General features: G+C 46.9%; 1 protein-coding gene across 1 annotated transcript in view; it reads right to left on the reverse strand.

The window, feature by feature from the left end:
* PAPPA (pappalysin 1) overlaps positions 1–19,833 on the reverse strand; it is a 183,923-nt gene that overhangs the window by 13,552 nt on the left and 150,538 nt on the right. Inside the window, exons 18-21 of the mRNA XM_009569421.2 lie at positions 16,469–16,616; positions 13,665–13,774; positions 6,855–6,926; positions 2,518–2,616 (exon numbers count right to left, since the gene is read on the reverse strand). Coding sequence (XP_009567716.2) covers positions 2,518–2,616; positions 6,855–6,926; positions 13,665–13,774; positions 16,469–16,616 — 429 coding nt within the window. The remainder of the gene's footprint in view (positions 1–2,517; positions 2,617–6,854; positions 6,927–13,664; positions 13,775–16,468; positions 16,617–19,833) is intronic.

The raw sequence follows: 19,833 nt of genomic DNA on the forward strand, positions 1-19,833 counted from the left end.
TTTCCCTCAACTGCTTGCCCTTTGCACCGGGCAGTTTTAGCACAGAAACCAGTAACAAACTGGGCTACAATGAACTTTCCCCCTCTTGGGTGGTCATTTAATTTCTGGGTGGCAGCAAAGCTGTAGATATTCTGAGTGTGACTCGTCTGGCTGGTAAGTGCTCACAACTCTGTGCAGATCCCACTCTGTCTCAACTCCCTGCTCAGCCATAAATTCTGCTCCCAAATCTTAATCCTATTCTCTCAATTCAGCACTCCCATCTCTTGTCTTTCAGACGAATCCTCACCCCAGCAATACATTTGAGCCCTTAGCTCCTGCCTTGATGGGGTTGATTTGGGTCAGTCCCCTTCCAGCTATCTCACTTCACTCTGGCACCTCCTGGGATTTTTCATCCCCCGCTCTCAAGCCTGGAGGTAGCAAGATAAAGTTTCCCAGACAGCCTTTTGTAGGAGATGATCTATGCCACGCTGAGCTACCAGGCACTTCCAGCTTTGCCCTCCCAGCAGTGGCCAACAAGCAAGCTGTGCCTGCCCTTGGGCTGCTCCTCCCAAGGAGGTGGAAAGATCAGGCAGAGATAGGAATCTGTTCTTGGAGATGACAATGAAGACGAGCCACTGCCTGTCACCCTGCTCATCTCTGTGGTGGTCGTTTCAGCAGGGAGATCCATATAGGCTCTCCACACCCTACTCCACCCTTGGGGAACAGAGAAGCTCACCTGCCCGTACTTCTCTCTCAGCGTATGGCTCACACAGACACTCGCAGAAGAAACATTAAAATATAGGGGGGAAAGTGTCCAAGAAAACATGTTTAGGAAAACTACCTCCTCTCCAGTGGAGAAATGAACTCCTTCCACTTGCCAAGACATGCTCACTTCCCCTCCCCAGCATTCTTTGATGGGCCAGAGACAGCCCACAGAGCTGCACTGGTGAGAAATCTTTGGCTAAACCAAGGAAAAGAAACTCCAGCAAAAGCTGTCTTAGAAAGGACTGTTCCCTGCAGAGAGGTCCTCAGTCCCTCAGCTGCAGTAGAGGACTTTTTTCCTCAGATGGGCGAAATGGATGGTGTCGTATGCTGAACCCAAACTCCCTCTGTCTGTTCTCAATTTTTTTTTTATTTTTTTAATATACACCAGATACTTAACTGGATTTTCTTCACTCTGATTTGAATTCTAATATTGAAGACAAGGTAAAAACCTCACTCAAATGAGGCTAAAATTTTCCTTCCTTTCTTTGGGAAACAAGTTCAAAATCTGTCCTGGCTAAAAACACATGAAATGTTTTACTGCTTCAAACAAGCTCCACTGCTCCAGTCACTGTCTCTAACAGCAGCCAGAAATGAGAGACAAAGAAGCATAAAAAAGGGGAATGTGTGGAGGGACCATTGTCTGGGCTCGAGCAGTCCATGCTTTAGATATTCCTCAGTTGCACTGAGATCACAAGTTTAATAGCCACTGGTGGAGTTAACCTCCACGACTACACCTATGCTTTTTTTGACTTGGTGAAGCCCTGGCCCACGTTGCCCAGAGCAGTGGTGGCTGCCCCATCCCTGGAGGTGTTCAAGGCCAGGTTGGATGGGGCTTGGAGCAACCGGATCCAGTGGGAAGTGTCCCTGCCCATGGCACACAGTTGGAACTGGATGGGCTTTAAAGTCCCTTCCAATCCAAATCATTCTATGATTTCTATGACTGAATACTCTGTGGGAATGCATCCCCTCATTCTCTTACACATTATGTGAACAAGCACTAGTTTCACTTGTTTGGATCCTGCTTCCAGGTAGTTACTATTTCACTCCCTCATTGCTGTCTGATGAGCAACAGTGAATTTTATTTTCCTAAGCATCCTCCCTGCGTTAAATGCTTGTATAACCCTCAGCCACTAACCATGCCCACTGTCTCTTTTCAAGGTTTGCAGGTCCTGGTCTATGTCGTCTTTGCGCAGAAGACGATTGACACCTCTGCTAAGCCCCATTGCTCAGCTCCACATCCTTCTCTGTCCCACTCTATCCTTTAGGAGATGGGATGGTCTGTGAGCCATGCATGCACAGGTGCACACGGATCAAAGTATGGCCCCACAGTGATGCTCTCTTTTTGCTTTCAGTTCTATTCCTAATGACTCCTAAACTTTAGTTTCCCCTTTGAACACTGACAGTGCATATCAAGATGGGCGAATACACCCTTCTCAGTCTTACTGTGTGAAGCTCTCCTGAGCAGTGGGTGCAGCTTTTCTTTGCCTAGAGAGAAGCAACACCTATAAAGAATGAATACCTCTGACTATTTTCTTTAAGAACCTGCCTTTCTCAGCTGTAAATCAAGTTATGATGGGAAATGCACATGCATACGAAGAGAGAACTTCAGAATGAACCAACGAGAACTCAGTGCCTATGCAGAGCTGGTGCCTGGACTGAATGTCCTTCTGAGACCTTGCACTTCACCTGTTTTAGCAAAAATACTTTTTTTTCCAGGTGCAAAGCAGCACTCACCAAGGAATTCCCAGTGAAAAGAGGGAGGGGCATCCCTACCTTTTTGGTCTTGACTGTTGAGGCACAGCAGTCCCCACCATCATAGTTGCAGAAGGCTCGGTTGTTGATGGAGTCACAGTAGTTGTCCCCCATGAAAGGCTGAAAAAGGAAAAAAAAAACATAAGTCTGAGATTGTGGACATTGATAAAACCCGTAACAAAATGTCAGAAGGAAAACATGAAGCCTTAAATAAGCCATGTAGTTTGTAACATTACCAACTACCCTGAAAGGCGAGACGTAATTATTCCTCTCTTTTCAAGGCAGACAGAAAAAAAAAGGAGACTAGATAGAAGGGAAATGAGCCCCTGTTGGCTTTTCACATCCCACATAAGATGATGCTTCAGGAATATTAATCAGACTAGGCCCAGAGACAGCATCAAGGCATCTAAAATTGTGATGCTTTATGATAATTTTAAGCTAACCTTCCAAAAGTATGTGGGATAAGAAGGTGGTTATGTATAACAGCAAAACTAACTTGCTTTTAATAGCTGTACTTTCTACCGCAGTTCTCCAAACTATGCAACAAGTGTGAGCACTGAGGGCACAAAACATATTGCAAAGAGAAACGGAAAGTGGTCTGAGCTCAATACAGAGACCATTACAGAGACCATATGCTCTGGTTCTCCGACCAGCAATGACTGGGTGTGGCCTTGACCACGACACATAATGTCCCTCTGCTCGAGCTGGGATAATGGCAGTTACTCAGAGGGATGTTGTAGAGAGCTATTAGGTAAAATTCGTAAATCATCTTGAGAAAGAAAAAGTGGCCACTACTCTGTGCATGTGATCACTGGTCTGTGTGCTGCACAGGGCCTGAATAATAATCACGATGCTGAAATAAAGGCTTGAAGTCTGGTTTTTCATTACACGTTGGAGCCTTCCTGGTCAACAAGTATGAAAGTCTTTCCTGGAAGTCAAAACTCTGTCTGATGGGTAAAAAAAAAATCCATGCCAGTTATTAGAACCCCAGGCAGCTCTGAAAGGGCAGAAAAATGGATGCTCAGTAGAGAGCAGTCGTATGTCAGTAACACTTCTTACGCACAGAGGCTCAAGGGGCTGTTCCCATTTTATCTGCTCTTCAGAAAATTTATTTATTCTGCACTGAGGAAAACACACCGGGGACTTGCCTACAAGAAGACCTCATTGCAGAGTGGTTGGGGGGCACTTGTGGGGGTTTCCTGGGAGGAAACATAGGACCTTATAGCGACCTTTCAGTACCTGAAGGGGGCCTACAAGAAAGCTGGGGAAGGAATTTTTACAAAGGCTTGAAGTGATAGGTAAGCAATGGGTATAAACTCGAGAGGCACAGATTTAGATTGGACATAAGGAGGAATTTCTTCACAATGAGAGTGGTGAGACACTGGCACAGGTTGCTCAGGGATGTTCTGGTTGCCCCATCCCTGGAGGTGTTCAAGGCCAGGTTGGATGGGCCTTGGGCAGCCTGATCCAGTGGGAGGTGTCCCTGCCCATGGCAGGCGGTGGAACTTAATGATCTTTAACCTCCCTTCCAACACAAACTATTCTCTGATTCTATGATTTTGTACCAACTGTGGTATCTGAGTCTCTCTGATGACAGATAACTGAAGAACCAGCCATAAGAGCCCGCTGTGCTCTCCCCACACAGAGCCATGGCCATGTTCATCAGTACCGAAATGGACACTGTGGAACGGTGCAGACACAGGCTTCTACTGGTGGTGATTTGCAGCTTCAAGTATTTCTAACAGGGTATTGAAAATCTGGGCAACGATGGCAATGTTGGACCAGAGCAGGACTACCAGGAGGTAACTGTCTCACTGCATGTCACTTGTTTAGCTACATGCAAATGTTGACAAGGAAATTAGAGTTATAGGATGAGGCTCCTATGCCTGTAAACTGGCTCAACTCCATTGACTTCCACAGAGATTAACTTATTTATACAGGCAAAGGCTTTGACTTGCAAATGGCCTTCCAATTTAATTAATATGCTAAGAGTTAAAAGGGAATGATTTATAAGAAGATAAGAGGGATAAAAGTAGATAGAGAAATATTTTTATGACAATCTGGTCATTAAAAAGCATGAACTTTGCTCAACCTCTCAAGACATTCTGGCTTCTCCTTGTTTCCCTTGTACCACCTGGCCATGCCTTCTTGTCAAGAAAGGCTTTCCTTTAGTTCCCCACGCCAATGCCTGTACTCCACACCGGTGAAACGGGGAAGATCAGAAACGGAGGCTTGTGGAAGAATTTGCCTTTCACTTGCACTGGCACAGAGCAGGCGAGCCAGTCCTTTGAAGGAGAAGAACAGGACAAAGAGGATCTATTCTGATTTGGTACTAAAATCTTCATTTAGGAGGTCTTGGAAGCCTGGTTGTGGAAGGTGAGGTCTCTATAGGTCTTCATACACATCTTAGCGCTCCTATACTTTTTTTTTAGGTGGACCAGAGGGACTAGTTTTCTGCTGGAACACCTGAGTTAGGTGCAGAGAAGATTGGGGCTAACTCATAAACCTCTATTCCTGCCACTAGGGAGCGACAAAAAATCACATTGCAGCAGCAGTCTGGGTTACCACTGTGATCACCAAGAGGAAAATCATGCATCGCTTACAGCTTCTATTCAGAGAACCCTCCCTGATGCTAAGGATATTAATACATTAAGGATTGTATAGCTTAATGGCCCAGTATTATTGACCTACTGGCTTATTAGTCCCTGATTCCATAGTCGTGGAAAAAAGACATGGTGAAGATGGTGTTTCTTCTGAAATCTTAATGACAGAGAACAAGCTCTGGCCCATTCGTGGAACTTGGAAGCATCATGCTCTAAAAATGATGCTGGAGGCCATTATCAATTGTCTGGGCAAAGCCTTCCAAGATGATAGATTGCCATGCAGTGACACCGCCGAATGAATGATGAAAAGAAGAAAGTTCCTATTGATGCAGAGGGGCCTGGCAATTAGAAATGATGGAAGGGAAGAAAATGCTGAGAAAAAGCATGTCAGTAATAATGGCTTCTGGTAAATTATTACATCATTGCAAAGTTTGCCTCAGTACAACTATCCTTAAACAGCAGGAGAATGGATACCCAATGGTGCATCAGCACCTGAATGGCATTTCTTAATGGTCGCTGGATGTTATTTTAGCTCTCTTTGGAGAATAGGGGCACCTAGCCAGCCTGCATGAATGCAATGCATGAGATGGCTTATGACATTCAAAGCACTGACAGCAGAATGCTTTTCATTTAGGGAACAACTAGACAGAAACTATTACATTGTTGGAGAGTTATTACCCTCTTGGGCCCAACATTTGTATGCGGAGGAAACCTGTCTTTCACTTCAAGACAAATCACGTCGCGCAGCAATGTGGTCATGAGTTTTGAGTCAGATTTAGGAATTCTATGCCATTTTCTGCTACTCTGGGCAAATAATCTCAACGAATTGGGTTACTGTCAGAGTGCAGTCAGTGTTGCAGAAAGTCAGGAGATGTGGGGTTGAGATACAGCTCTTCCACTGCCCATCCATGTAACTGGAGCAGCCATCTATCCCTCTGCCTGTGAGCTACTTCTTTTCAACAATGAGTGTGAAGCTTCCCAGTCTCACAGAGCTACCACAAGTTCTTACTTCTTGAAATGGGTGAGATTCATAAGGGCTGGCACGATGGAAATTGCATGAGCACCGTGACCCAGAGAGACAGAGGAGCTCCAGCCCCATTTAACTACTGAAAACATCTGAGGACTTCTCAGACTTTTCAAAGATTGTTGCCAGCAGAAACAACATCCTTCAAAATAATTGCTTTCTTTTCAAATAACACACGAGACTGTAAAAGCTACATCATGGCTATGTGATGTAACTACATTTTTCTCATTTTCTTTTCTGGTTCAGACAGAGGTGCACAGTGGAGGGGTGTGTCATCTGCTTATTCTCTAAATAAGCTGTCCACCTAGTGGTATCCATTCTTCTCTTGGCATTCTTAAAGTTTATCTGCACACACCAATGCCCAAAGCCTAGCTGGCCTTGGAAAGAATTGCTCTCTAATAAGATACCAAAATATAGGAAAAACAACTGAAGGTTTTTGCAGCTTCCCAGAAATTCCCAGATCCTAGGAAATTCTCAGAATCTACCAATAACGTTGACCATTTAACTCCCATGAGAGTCACCCGACCACCGGCTCTAGCAAAGCCACCAGTTTCACTCCTGCGTGTTAGAGCTGATGCAGGTGATCACAGTCTGTTTGAAGGACAGCCAAGGCAGAAGTTTGTTTGCCCCACTTGAAAAACAGCATTTACAGCCTCTGTGACTGCAGTGATTGCTTCCGTAACACTTGAGAGAGAGAAACACAAACCACTTAAGCTAATGTGAAAGCTTACCTCGCAGCCTTTGACACAATGAATCAGGGAAGGGTGAGGGTACCACTTGAGTCCAGCTGTGCAGACAATGCTCTGGAGGGAAGAAGAATAAAAACCCAGAAGTTAAGACAAAGAAATCAGTGTACAGAAAGTCAGTGTGCTGGCTCCTATGGCTCTCCTGTACTTAACCAATGAAGTTCAGTTCCTAACACCTCTTGTTTTCTCAGGACCTGGCTGTCCTCCAGGTATTTACAAGAAGTGTTGGACTTGACACTTGCAATAGCAGAACATTTGAGATTAAAATAATATTTAAGGTTCTCCTAACATGTCATGTCCAATATTTCACTCGTGACGGGGGAACGTGGCAGGGAAAGGCAAAGGCACAGGTCCACTGTCTTGTTCTTGGGTAGGGGGCAGACAGTTCAGGAATTCGTTTCAGGATTTCTTTGGAATTGCCACACATTGCTCTTTTTCGCTACCCATCATACCTCTGCTTCTTGAAGAAGGAAACAGCTAAAGGTTGACTTTCTGATCTATTTTTGAACCACCTTAAATAAAACCACCTTCCACTACACTCTTTCAGAATAATCCCCAGATAGGACAGCATCATGTGCTACATTTTATGAGCTTTATAATAACTATTGTACCAATTCAGTTTATAGATTTTTCCAGAAGATAAAAGTTGGAGTGCCCGGTTTTCGGGCATAAATGATGACCAGCCTACTCAGCGATGACACGCACAGGTCAGCCATTGTTTGCCTGCAGACATAAAAATTTAGACTTTAAGATTGGATTAAAAGTTTGGCCAGTTAGTGGAGATGCTGGTTCAGTATCACAGAGTTTTAGGACACAGGACTCCCATCCATTCACCAGAACATCAAGCACCATGTTAATTTTGGATTACCGTCCATGGATGGAACACTGCAATGTCCAGTTGGGCAAGATGAACGCATAAGTATTCACCCAAAGAGAGGGGTCGAGGTTGGATAGAGGCCTGGGGAAGGAAGGAATTAACATTTGGGAAGACCTGACGCACAAGCCATCCCTTCCCCTGTTTATTTGAGGGCTAATTTAATCCATCTACAGGGGAACCTCAGCGTGTTTTTACAGTTTCTGTCATTTGAGGCTTACCTGGCGTGTGCTAGAAAAAGGACTTTTATACTATCTGACTTGGGCTGTTTATCTTTCCGATGCTCTCGGATTTTCCACTATTAGTCAAGCCCGGTTTGCCCCACCTGCCTCGCAACAGGGCTCGTCTGTGTGAGTGGAGAAGCGGCCACGGGAGGGGGGAGGACGTTGTTTATCTCCCAGGAGGGAGGCTGCAAGGTGCGGGAGCCCTGCAGTGTCAGACGTTCCCCCAGCACGCTCTTGACAGATAGCTGGAGATTGCCAAGCTGTTGCCTGCCACAAATGGTGAGGGGTTTAATTTTTTTCCCCCCCCCTCTTCTGTTTATTGCACTTCAGAGGGTAAAAAAAAAGAAAAAAAAAAAAAAAAAGAAACTTTTCTAGATTTCAAAATAAACAAGGTCAGTCAACAGACCAGAAGCAGAGAGAGTAAAGGAAGCAGTTCAAGAGCATTTGAACCTATGAATTAAACTGAAGTAGAAAAACTCAGGCGTTTGCCTCCTGTATCCAAGGCCAACCAGACAATAAGTAGAAGTGCCGTTCCAAAGAGCATCTCACATTTCCCTGGTAAGAAGCATCAATATTTACAAAACCTCTTGATATGTGTGAATGTGCGTGAGCGTGTGGAGCTAACAAAAGGAGCTGGATAGCCCTGAAACGGGCTCTTAAGAAAGGAGGTTTCTAAGTGAGAGTAATCCCTCACAGAAGATGTGCTGACTGCTTTCCTGACCCTCCCAGTATTAAAAGCTCGGCTTCCTCCCTGTGGTGAAACGGATGGAAGGTGAAGTCCTTGCTACGACAGAGCTCCCCTCAGAGCTCTCACTCCAGGTCATCTTTTGGCTGGACATCCTCCAGGGAAAGGGACTGCAGCCTCGGGCTTCTATCCATAGTGTAGGAAAGCTGGTTGACCATGTGATAGATTAATCACTGGGTCAGTGGGGCATTCACATTGCTCTTGAGTGATACCTGCCAACAGCTGAGTCCCAGTTACTTTGCCTTCTCCTCAGATGATATTTTGCTAGTGGAGATGATTAGAGCTACTCCAGCTGAATTCAGTCCTGATAAAATTCATGGGGCTGGAAGCAGCGTACACTTAGGGAAGAGCCCTTCACCGTGATCCTGGCCCCTCTCGCAGGTTTTCCAAACCCTGAATTCCCTCCACCCAGGCTGTTTGCACCCCGGGGCTGCTGCTGCGGTGTGTGCAGTGCAATGGGATGGGAAAGGGGGTGTGGGTACAGGGAGAAACTGGGTTGGGAAATTGAGAAAAAGGGGATAATTTGGGTTGCTGGGCATTGTTCCTGCTTCTTGTGGTGTAAACAGACATGTAAGTGCCACAGGGTGCTGCATGGGACAATTGAGATAAACAAATGCATCAAAAACAAGCAAGAGAGGGTACAGGCAGCACCACTGCAGGATATGACCACGATCCAGTGGCATCAGTGCATACAGAAAGGAAGGTGGACTCTCAAACCCAACAAAGGATACAGTAAGACCTGAATGGACAAACCACATCCGACACATGCCAGGCAGCGCACAGGGAATAAAGCCCATCTGGCCGCTACCTCTGCAAGCCCCTTTCCCTGTGCTACTACGTGCTCCAAACTGCTGTGGTGACATATGCTGCCTTCATGGCCCCAGCTTCCCTCATGCATCGGCTTCTGCAGCACAGCTGCCCTCCCGCGCGGGCCGCGCTGCACAGCTGGGTGTATTGACTTTGGTCCTCTCCCCACCCCAGAAACGCCATCCAACCACATCTGTGGTTTGGTGGCTGTGACTCCATCTGCTGCGAAGGGAGAGGAAGCTGGGATGTGGTCCCACAGTAGGTAACAAAGAGCCAAGAAAGCAAATCAAGCTGTCATTTTCTCCTTGTGAGGGAAGACCTAGTGCCTCCAGTCACAGCGCTTCCCTCCCGTGGTGGGACTAACATAATGATGTCAACCATTTGTGGGCTGTGGAGGGGATTAGGTTTCCCCAGGAGAGGTGGGTGGAGAGCACTCCTCCACCTCAGATGGGTCAAGTGCCCTCCCAGGGCTAATGCCCAGGGACTGGCACCTACTGGTCTCAGCTAACTCTCTCCTAAGGCAGTAAATGGACACGACAATTAATTGTTGGCTCGATGCGTCAGTGGTGAGGGGATCGACTGCTGCTGCCAAAAGAGGGGAGACACAGCCCTTTGTGTCTGGTTCCTCCTGTAGTTAGAGATGGGGTGGGAACCCCCACCTTTCTGAGCGCTGAGCCGTTACACTGCAATAGGTCACTGCATTGTCCCGTGACTCAGTTTCTCTGCCTGCGAAACAAGCCCAAAGCTCAGAGAAAGAGAAGAGGTGAGAAAAACTGCAAAGCACAAATGAATAGGAGAGTATTTAAGAATTCCCCCTGATGACTTCTGGGCATCTAAAATCCCAGGGTTTGCAGAGCATAAGAGAAAACACATTGCTGGCAGTGGGGCAGCATCCCAGGCATGTGGAGGGGCCATGGCCACACTCAGTCTCACTGGTAGGCAGAGCCAGGGCACGCTTGCACGTACTTGCACAGTATTTGGCCTGTTCCTTCTCAGCACAAAGGCAAGGACCCAAACTCAGACAACTGAAGAAATAAGGTGTCTGCCCTGTTTCTCTGCAGTCAATAGGAAAGAGCTGTCAAGCTGTCTTTCGGAGCTATTTCTCTCTTTTCTCTCCACTGCCTGCATAGTCAGCCTTGGCAGCTCTCTCTCTAGGTGCCTTCAACAGCTCGCTGCCTCTTGCACGCGCATGGGAGATGGGAGATCATGGCAACAGCAATGCCTGCACCCAACACGGCCTGCTGCAGAACAACAGACACACACGTATTACAGGTGATTTTCTTTTTCCTGCTGAAAACACTGATCCGGAAGACGCTGCCAACTCACACTGATTTTGGCAAAGTGTTTCAGACCCAACAAAGCAGCTCAGTATAAACCGATTCTAAAAAACACAGTAATATTTAGACATTTTTCGAGATGAAATATCTGTTGTTGTTGTTCCTATGAGAGGACATTTAATTTCTATGTTTTTCATGTTAAACAAAAAGTTTGGGGAAAAAAAACCTTGGAAATAAAATCCTAAGCTATGTTCAAACCAACACAGGGTTTTCTCCAATTTTTTGGTTCACCAAAAATCACAGCAACCAAAAAAACGTCACTTTGATTGGGTGAAAACACATTTTTTTTTTTTTTAATTTGATAACTTCCAGCGAACCGAAAAATCAAGTGATTTGCACAGCTCTGCTCTAAACAACCCCCAGAGGAGAGATGGTTCCCCCTTCCCACTTCGCTTCCATAACAGCTGTTGCTTGAGCAGCCACACACAAATATTTTTCTCTCTGGCTGTCTCTCCCTGTGTTTTAGCTCTGCCTGTCCTCTCTAAGGTAAGCTCCACACATCAGTCCGGCTTCTCATACTGCACTCATTTGTACATTACTTGTGCCCAAAATTAAATAACTAGAAGTGTTTCCTTTGCGTCATTCAAGTACTTGGAGATCCACACACTTGCCGTGTAAACGCAACCAGCTGCTCGCTTTACTCGTACAGCACAAGAGCAAGCTGTCACTGACACATATTATTAATGATATATAACACATTGCCATGGGGACCTTCCCCGAAGGTATCCTACTCCCGTCTCCCCAGAGTCTCCCCGGTCCCACCAGCAGTAGTATTTCCCCCAGTGGCCCCGCACGAGGCATCTCTCCCTGTGGGTGACATCCCCTTATCTGGTGAGTTGAATAGAATCATAGAATCATAGAAGAGTTTGGGTTGGAAGGGAACTTAAAGATCACCCAGTTCCAACCCCCCTGTGATGGGCAGGGACACGTCGCGCTAGATCAGGCTGCCCAGAATAAGGTGGATGTTTTACAGCTACCAAAAACATCCCCTCCAGAATGTCTCAGCACCATCCCGATTGCCTCCAAAAGGCTCCCCTTCATCTCTCAACACAAGTTTTCAAGCCCAAATCTCACCCTCTAGTTACAAAGCGTTTGTGGGGTCAAACTTGTATCTGCTCACAGCCTAAAGCTCTTGCCAGATCCTCACCATCAGCAAAAAAAAAAGATCTTATTTACCACCGTACTCCTGGAAACCATGATTCTTCCTCCATCCCTCACTCTCCTCATCTCTTTCTTTACTACTATATGTTTTCCCTGCTGCCTAATGAGTCCTCCAGAGACCTGCAGGTATAAAACTTGTTACAGCTCCCTCTGCGTACCTGCATCAATAAATGAAGGAGCACAGCAGAGAACGAGAGGGAAGCTGTCATTTTATTTCACCATGAATTACAAAACCACTTTAAAGTCTAGCAGTCAGGAAAGGGCCAGTGAGAAATTGCCCCTAAACTCAGAGATAGGGGTTGTCTTTATGTTTCATGCCAGAAACTTGGCAAACCCTAGGCTTCCGCACTAATACAATCTCAGCGTCTGGAGTGAATGGGAAGCTGGGAAGGACACTGCAATCTTGTCGCATTCTCTAGACATATGTTTCCCACACCTTTCCAGGATTTATTCTGTTGCTCCACGTGAAATAAGGAAATATAAAGTGGTGGAGATTTTTCAGAGCAGCTTGATATCTACAGTGAAGGCCAGATTTCAAAAATCCTCAACCCTGGGTACATATTTAGCCATGGAGAGAAGAAAAGAAGACAGCCAAAGCCAAGCAGGACACGCTAGCTGTTCTCCTAAATTGAACTCAAGTGTGCAAAACAGGCTCCTGCAAAGGTAGGGACAAGTACGTAAAAGCCAAAAGTTTTTGCAGAAGCACCATCAAAAATCTGCACCTTGGTGACACGTGATGTGCCGGTGTCTTCTGACATGCACTTGAGTGTCTACACCTGCAGGAATACTGCATAGGTACAAGCACCAGTTTACACGGATTTCTAGACAGGAAGGCATACTGTGCAGTTGGTATGAGGGATTTCAGACTGAGGATACCCACTGGTATCCAAGTGTTTCCCACTGGTATGCAGTGTAGGCATGAAACCAGGCAGCTGTGTGCTTCAAGGGGCATGTACCGGTGTGAGTGTGTGCACAAGGCCCTGTAGATGGGTGTGCACGTCCTCATCATCACAGACTGATGCTGGTATGTGCTGGAGGACTCGCAGGATGGAGTGCCATGAGTAGTTAACGCCGCCTGTGTGTTTGCAGCAAGCAGGAGGGAGAAGCGGTGACCTCTGGAAGGGGCTGTGCTGAGCAGGCATCTCTCGCATGCGGGTGAAGGGGCGGGGGGAGGACTCAGCCAGCTCTGCTGGTTCAGGAAGTGAAATACCCTCTGTATCAGCTTCTTTTGTCATCCAAAGCAGTGTAGAAAAATCTAGCCCCGCTATCCAGAACATGCAAAACACTGAGCTGGAGGAAGAGAACAAAACCTGGCCAGTGCCCTTTCCCTCACTGTCCATCACATCTTCCTGCACAATGAATCGTGTTGCTAGATCAGACTCACAGTGTTGGCTGGATCTGAGCACGCTGATTTGGGGCCTTTACGTTGAACTGATTTTCACTGGGAAATCACAGACAGACAGCAATTTGGAGAGAAAATGACCGCATTACCAGAACAACATGCAAAGGCACAGCAGAAACCAGGAATTCTTTTCCAAAGAGCAGGAGAGTTTTCCCCATGTATTCCCCTCAGTGAATGAATGCTGTTCACTCACTGCTTGTAAACACGCAACAAAGGATATAGTTTGTGAAATCATCAGCACTGACCTTCACTCTTTGAGGGTTCATCCAGTGCTGGATGTCTTGCACAGTCTCGTTCACACGCAGGAGGATGGGCTCGTGACTGTGATCCACACAGGAGGTGGTACACTCTGCACCTGCACAAAACACAGAGTGGATAAAGCAAAAGGATAAAGCCAGCAGCTTCTGACCCTTTCAGCATCCTTCCAGCTGAAGGACAGGATTAGGGCTCATTTTTCCTAAATTGCAATTAGCAGTCAACCATAACTATCACATATCTTGTAGCTGCACATGAAATGCTGAGTACAACCCTGCATCTCAGGAGGAGACCGTGGGGGTGGCAGATACTCCAAGACCTTTTAGTATGAGCTGCACATCTAGGTATTTCTCCAGCTATTAACTCCAAGAAGGGGGGGCAGGTTTTGTACTTTCAGATCATCAAGAAAATACAAAGGATTCTTCCATTTCAACTGCTCTTTCAAGCAATGGGACTGATTAAGTAGAGGTTGTTGAACTCATCTCACCTATGATATGACAAAAAACTGCTGTTTGATCCATCAAATTTACAGACCTTCAATAATAAACTTTCAGAGGGTGACCAAGCCTAATGATATTGCGGATGAGCTATCACCTAAGTCCAACAGTCAATAAGAAGTATGCAGAGAGGTAATGAAGGCCTTGTTCACACAGAAACCTGCTTTTTCTCTGATTAACTGTCATGCCCAGTGGGAATCCTGTCCTTTCTTTATTAAAGCATGCTGCGATACTCTGCAGCAATATCCCAGAGCCCTGTGGTGACACAACCGTAAGTCCTAGTCTGTTGGACCATTACCATTTCCTCCCTGGAAAATCACTCCTGAATGGCACAGCTGCTGCAAACAAGTCATTAGGATTTCTGCACTCCAGTCAGAGCTGGGGGAGGAATTAATCTCTGCATTGGTTTGGGGAGCTGAACCTTTGGCTCAACACACACCCCAGCCTGGAAGGGCAGATTAAGTGTCTGAGGAATTACCGAAGGTGTGTGGGATTCATAGTGACCATGACTGGATGCTATTATTTTCCCCACCTGCTTCTGCCTTCTCACGTACTCCCACACGGAGGAGTCAGCAGGAGCAGAGGAGAACCAGGCTGTTGAGCCAGCAAGTCGGGGAGTGGTTAGGCTTTGTTTTGCTTTCCCTGTACACATGGTAGCAGCTCCACAGACCCACCGGTTGAGTGCCTGTTGACACCAGCCCCATTGCGAGTGAGCGGCAGGAGAGCACCTTCTCAGAATGACATTAATCAGACTTCCAAAAACAGACAAAAAAAGAGAAAACCCCAACAACCTGATCCCAAAAGGTAGTGCTGGTGAGCCTAACAAAGTGTGTGGTATGTCTCCATCTGCTGAGGATAAGAGCCAATGGCCACTGTGCCCTCATCGAGCTCTTCCTTCCTCTCCAGTGAAAGCCACGCTTTCATAGAGGATCTGACCTATAAGTCCCTTGCCTCCAAGACGGCTGTGTGGTCCCCTCTCAGGATCAGGCCCACTTGACTTTCCATCTGGGATTGGCACCTGCTGGCAGCTGCCCTGGCAGGTCTGGGAGGAGGACAGGACCAAGGGTTGCCAGGTTCCCACTGCCTGGGCAGCTGCAGACCCCCTTTCTTCCAGATGCTCCTCTCCAAACCAGGAATGGGTATTTCTCTCCTTGCAAAAACCTGGCTGTCTCAGGAAGGTAACCTCATCTCAAGGGCAAAATGCCTTGCCACATTAAGAGTCACCACAGTCTGCTCACTGCTCACTCTCCCGCGCTCCGCCACGCTATTTACGCTTACGGAAAGGAGCGGGTTGGAATTGTTTTGATATATGATCTGTAATTGGCATCATTACAGAGCAGTGATCTCATCCAGGTCGTGTTCTCCTCCCCGGGGAGGGAATACAAGGAGACTCTTGGTCCCTCACACGGCTGTGATATAATGAGGGAGCCGTGCAACGAGGCTCAAAGGGAGAGATGGAGGGAGGAGGGGGCTGGCAGGGACTGGGAGTAGGGCTGCAGGAAGGGGCCTCATGGGTCTGCGTGGGTTTTAACCAGTGCAGCTTCGCTTGTAGCCCTTACAGCAGGGAGACCTCTAAAACAGGGGCTGAAAACACTACACAGTGTGTACAATTCAGTGTGTAGTCTATCCCACTCTCTGCTTGTGTGACACAAAGCAAAGCAGAGCATAAGAAGCATCCCAAATACTTATCATCCCTTGCAGAGTCACCAGGTGCCCCAGAAGGAAGAGGGAAACATCCCCTCACAACAGCTCCTAAACAACTCTCATGCCAAAGGGGATGCTCCACTGGTCTCATATTCTTTCTAGAGAGACCTAAATTATCCTGATGCCACGCTTCCCTGGCAGCTTCCTGCCTTTCAGCCTCTGCGTTGTGTATGTGTGATTGATGGAGGGGGACATTATGAAAGCATCAGAGAACATGCAGGTACAATCTGTCTGTATTTTGAGGACTGGATGTGTCTCTGGCATAGTCTGGCTCGCTGTCTGCCCATTAAAACCAGCTGGCCAAGAAGGGATACGATGAAACTGGAAGCGCTGCAAGGAGCAGGCGATTGGAGCATGTTACATGATGCCTGGCCTCTGAAAGCTTCATGTTTCCTAAAAGCAGTTCCCTGAAAAGCCTCCCAACTGCAGCCTCTCACTCAAGCAAACAGATCCACAGGAGAAGGGGACTTCAAGGACTGCAGAATCCTTCCTTTTTCCCTCCCATCCTCATACTCTTTCTCATGTCCTGACCCACTGCTCCCTGCAGAGCTTCATTCCCCCATGGCAGAGGGACGGTGCTGGTGCTCACAAACCTATGCCGTAGCCGCTGGCACATTGCAGCTTCAGGTGGTTGTTGAGCGGTGTGGGCAGCGCACACTGGCCCTGCATTTCCCTGCAGAGATGAAAGGAGCCGCTCCAGGTGCCATCCTTCCGACAATGAATCACGTTGCTTCCACGGCCCTGGGAATGAGAGGAGATTATGAGGATGGTCACAAAAGCAACAGCAAGGACAGGCTGAGAAGTCAGAAGTGGGCAGAGCTGAGCTGGGAGCAAAGTTCTGCTGAAGCTGAAAGAGCCCCTGGCTGGGACTGCCAGTGCTGGGAGCAAGGAATTTTCTTTCAAAGAATAAAAGAAAGAATCATAGAATGGGTTGAGTAGGAAGAGACCTTAAAGACCAGTTCCAACCCTTTGCCATGGGTAGGGCCATCCCCCACTGGATCAGGTTGCTCAAAGACCCATCCAGCCTCACCTTGAACACCTCCAGGGATGGGGCAGCCACGACTTCCCTGGGTAACTTGGGCCAGGGCCTGCTACCCTCAAAGAAAAACATTTTTTCCTAAGATCTCATCTCAATCTCCCCTCTTTCAACTCAAAACCATTCTCTCTCATCCTATCTCTGCACTCTCTGATAAAGAGCACCTTCCAATCTTTCCTATAGCCACTTTCAGTACTGGAAGCTGCTCTAAGGTGCCTCCGGAGCCTTCTCTTCTCCAGGCAGAACAACCCCAACTCTCTCAATCTTTCCCCATAGAAGAAGTGCTCCAGCCCTTGAATCACCTCCGTGGCCTCCTCTGGCCTTGCTTTAACACATTTGTGTCCTTAAAGGAAACCTGCATCGAACAGACACCCCCCCCCCACTCCTCTTCTGTGCAACACAATGTCTTTACAGGGCCCTTTCAAGGTCTCTACCTTAAAATAGACCCACTCCAGTTAGGATAAAGGTGCATGCACCCCATTTACTTGCTTTCTCCTTGTGGAGAGGTTCGTGTTGAATGCAAACAACCTTTCCCCTCTTCCCATTTTCTAAGTAGTTACATCATCTTTGTCTTGAAAAATAAAGAATCCCCCAATGGCCATCTGAAGGAGGAAGGAAAGCAGGACATGAGCAGGGATGCTTAGCAGGGCAGAACGTGCTCTTTAGAGCTTGGCTGCCTTGAGTGACAGCAAGTGAAGAGGCTGAGACAGACACGCACAGAGGCAGGTGGAAAGGAGAGAAAAATCCTCTGGAGTGGGAATGGGCAAGGAATAAAATATGACATTTCTCTTATAGAAAAGATTCTCGGTATGATACTGAAGAATGAATACCAAAGTCCGAGGGGAAATATCATGCCCTTTAGAAACAACAAAGGAGTGCACAGACAATCTTTTGTCAGATCCATCCTCATGGCATTGGGGATTTCTGCGCAAGCTGTTTTGTAGGATCTGTGAGCCTAACTGCCATGGGGTAATGTGGGACATTCAACAAGAGGATGTCTGGTGTGGCTGGGCTCCAAACTTCCCGCAGAGGCTCTGCTGAGTGGGGGAACCAACCCGGATCTCTGCTTCTCTTCTCCTGTTTTACATGTCAGGCATGTTGCCTGCAAACCCACCCTGCTCTTGGAGATGGCACATGATATCTTTGGAGAGCCTTTCATGTGCTGTCTATGCTGGGATCCCAGGAGAGCTCTTGAACTTTCTTAGGAGCTCTTCCCCATGACCCACACCCCTTGTTGCACAGGGATCTGCACAAGCCTCTGGTACCAGCGTGGAAGATCACACAGCTTTCAGTGTTTGTCTTGTACTTAATATCTTAATGGGGTTTTTTTGCTCATCTTTGTTGATGAACACAATGTTTAGTGAGATGCAAAGCAGTCTTATCAGCAGACTACTGCGTGGGACCTGCTTCCCCTTCTCTAGACATCTGGCCATTGCTAGAAAATCATATGAAAGGATAATGGACCAGATGGACTCAGGGTGTGATCCAGCTTGGTGACTCTCACCTAAGGGCCAGTTTAGCAGAGACTGATTAATTTAGATCTGACTGTTCATATGATTTGGGCACAATATTCAGAAATGGAAGACCCTTGCTCTGGTTGGCAGGGGAGGTACCTGCTTAAATGACCATTACGTTCCTGGTGATTAAGAGATGCCATATGTACAGCTGAGTAATGATCTTTCAGCGTGGTGACAAATTTGGGAAGAGATTGCTAAGTGATAATTGAGCACAATTTGCTGTTTTAGCAAGTGTGGTGCACTTCCATTGCAATTTGCATGCCAGGGTCAAGCATGATTTTTAAAGGTGAGTCATGAAACCTGATTTATGTTCCTGGATCTGGCCGTGCTTGAGGGTACTATTGTATATTTTCTGCAACATCCTCAGAGATCCCAGGATATCCATTGCTATAGTAACATACTGTCCATCATTCCCTGACCTGCAAAATCTCTTGTGAAAATCCCTGCTGGGTTTCTTGCTTGGATGCAACGTGAATTATCACCTTATATAGCTGAGAGAGACTTAGTGGGGTTTAACCTTAAATAATTAACACCTCTCAAGTGGTTCTGCCTTGTGCCAGGAGTCCTCTCTCTTTTTCTGTAGTCTACTTGCTGGGATATCTGGAAATACCTTTTCTCTGCAAATCCCTTTCTTACGATGTTATCTGCTCCCTTGCTTAAGGTGTTTTCGCAGCTGAACAGTCACTACGCTCTTCCTTACCGTGAATAGAGACATAGCTGTATCTCTCAGTTTCCAGAGCTCACTTCATTATCACTGTAACTCTGACTCCACTGCTTGCTCCTTTCCACATCCAGCTCATTTAAAAGCAACAACAAACTCGTTACGACGGCTGTCATTACCCTGTTGCCCTGCTTTCCCTGCACAGTCTTCAGCCTCGCTGACCAGTCTGAGCAAGTGGTAGATGCACAAAGCCACAGAAGTTGTATCGCAGAGCTTACACCCAAACTGCGCCCACACGTGCAACTTCTCAGTTCACAAGGCTCGTATCACTGAGTCTTATACAAGGAAACCTGTCCCAGGTGCCCTGATGCAAAACCCCAGGGTTCTGCCTGCTGTCTCCATCAAGAAGGCAGGCTGTCCGGGCAGGGAATGAGGGCAGCAATTGCTTTTTATCATTTGGAGCAGGTAGCAAAGGTATCTTTCAGATCACTGGCCCCAGGGCGGGTTTGGTCTCTCTTTATTATGTCCTCAGAACGTTGAGTAATATTAAAAGGTAGTGGCTCCTACATCCCCACTTCTACCCCCAAGCATATTAAGCAGCAGCAGCCATTCTGGGAGAAGTTACTTATCTCAGAAAGTATAATCACCTTTGGTGAGGAGAACTAAGCATTTCGAACAAGGTACTAAAGGCCAGACCTTCTTGTATCAGTGAACACAGCTCCTAAGAAGTCAAAGGCAACACGC

This window comes from Cuculus canorus, chromosome 19, assembly GCF_017976375.1.
Source record: "Cuculus canorus isolate bCucCan1 chromosome 19, bCucCan1.pri, whole genome shotgun sequence".
Classification (NCBI taxonomy): Eukaryota; Metazoa; Chordata; class Aves; order Cuculiformes; family Cuculidae; genus Cuculus; species Cuculus canorus.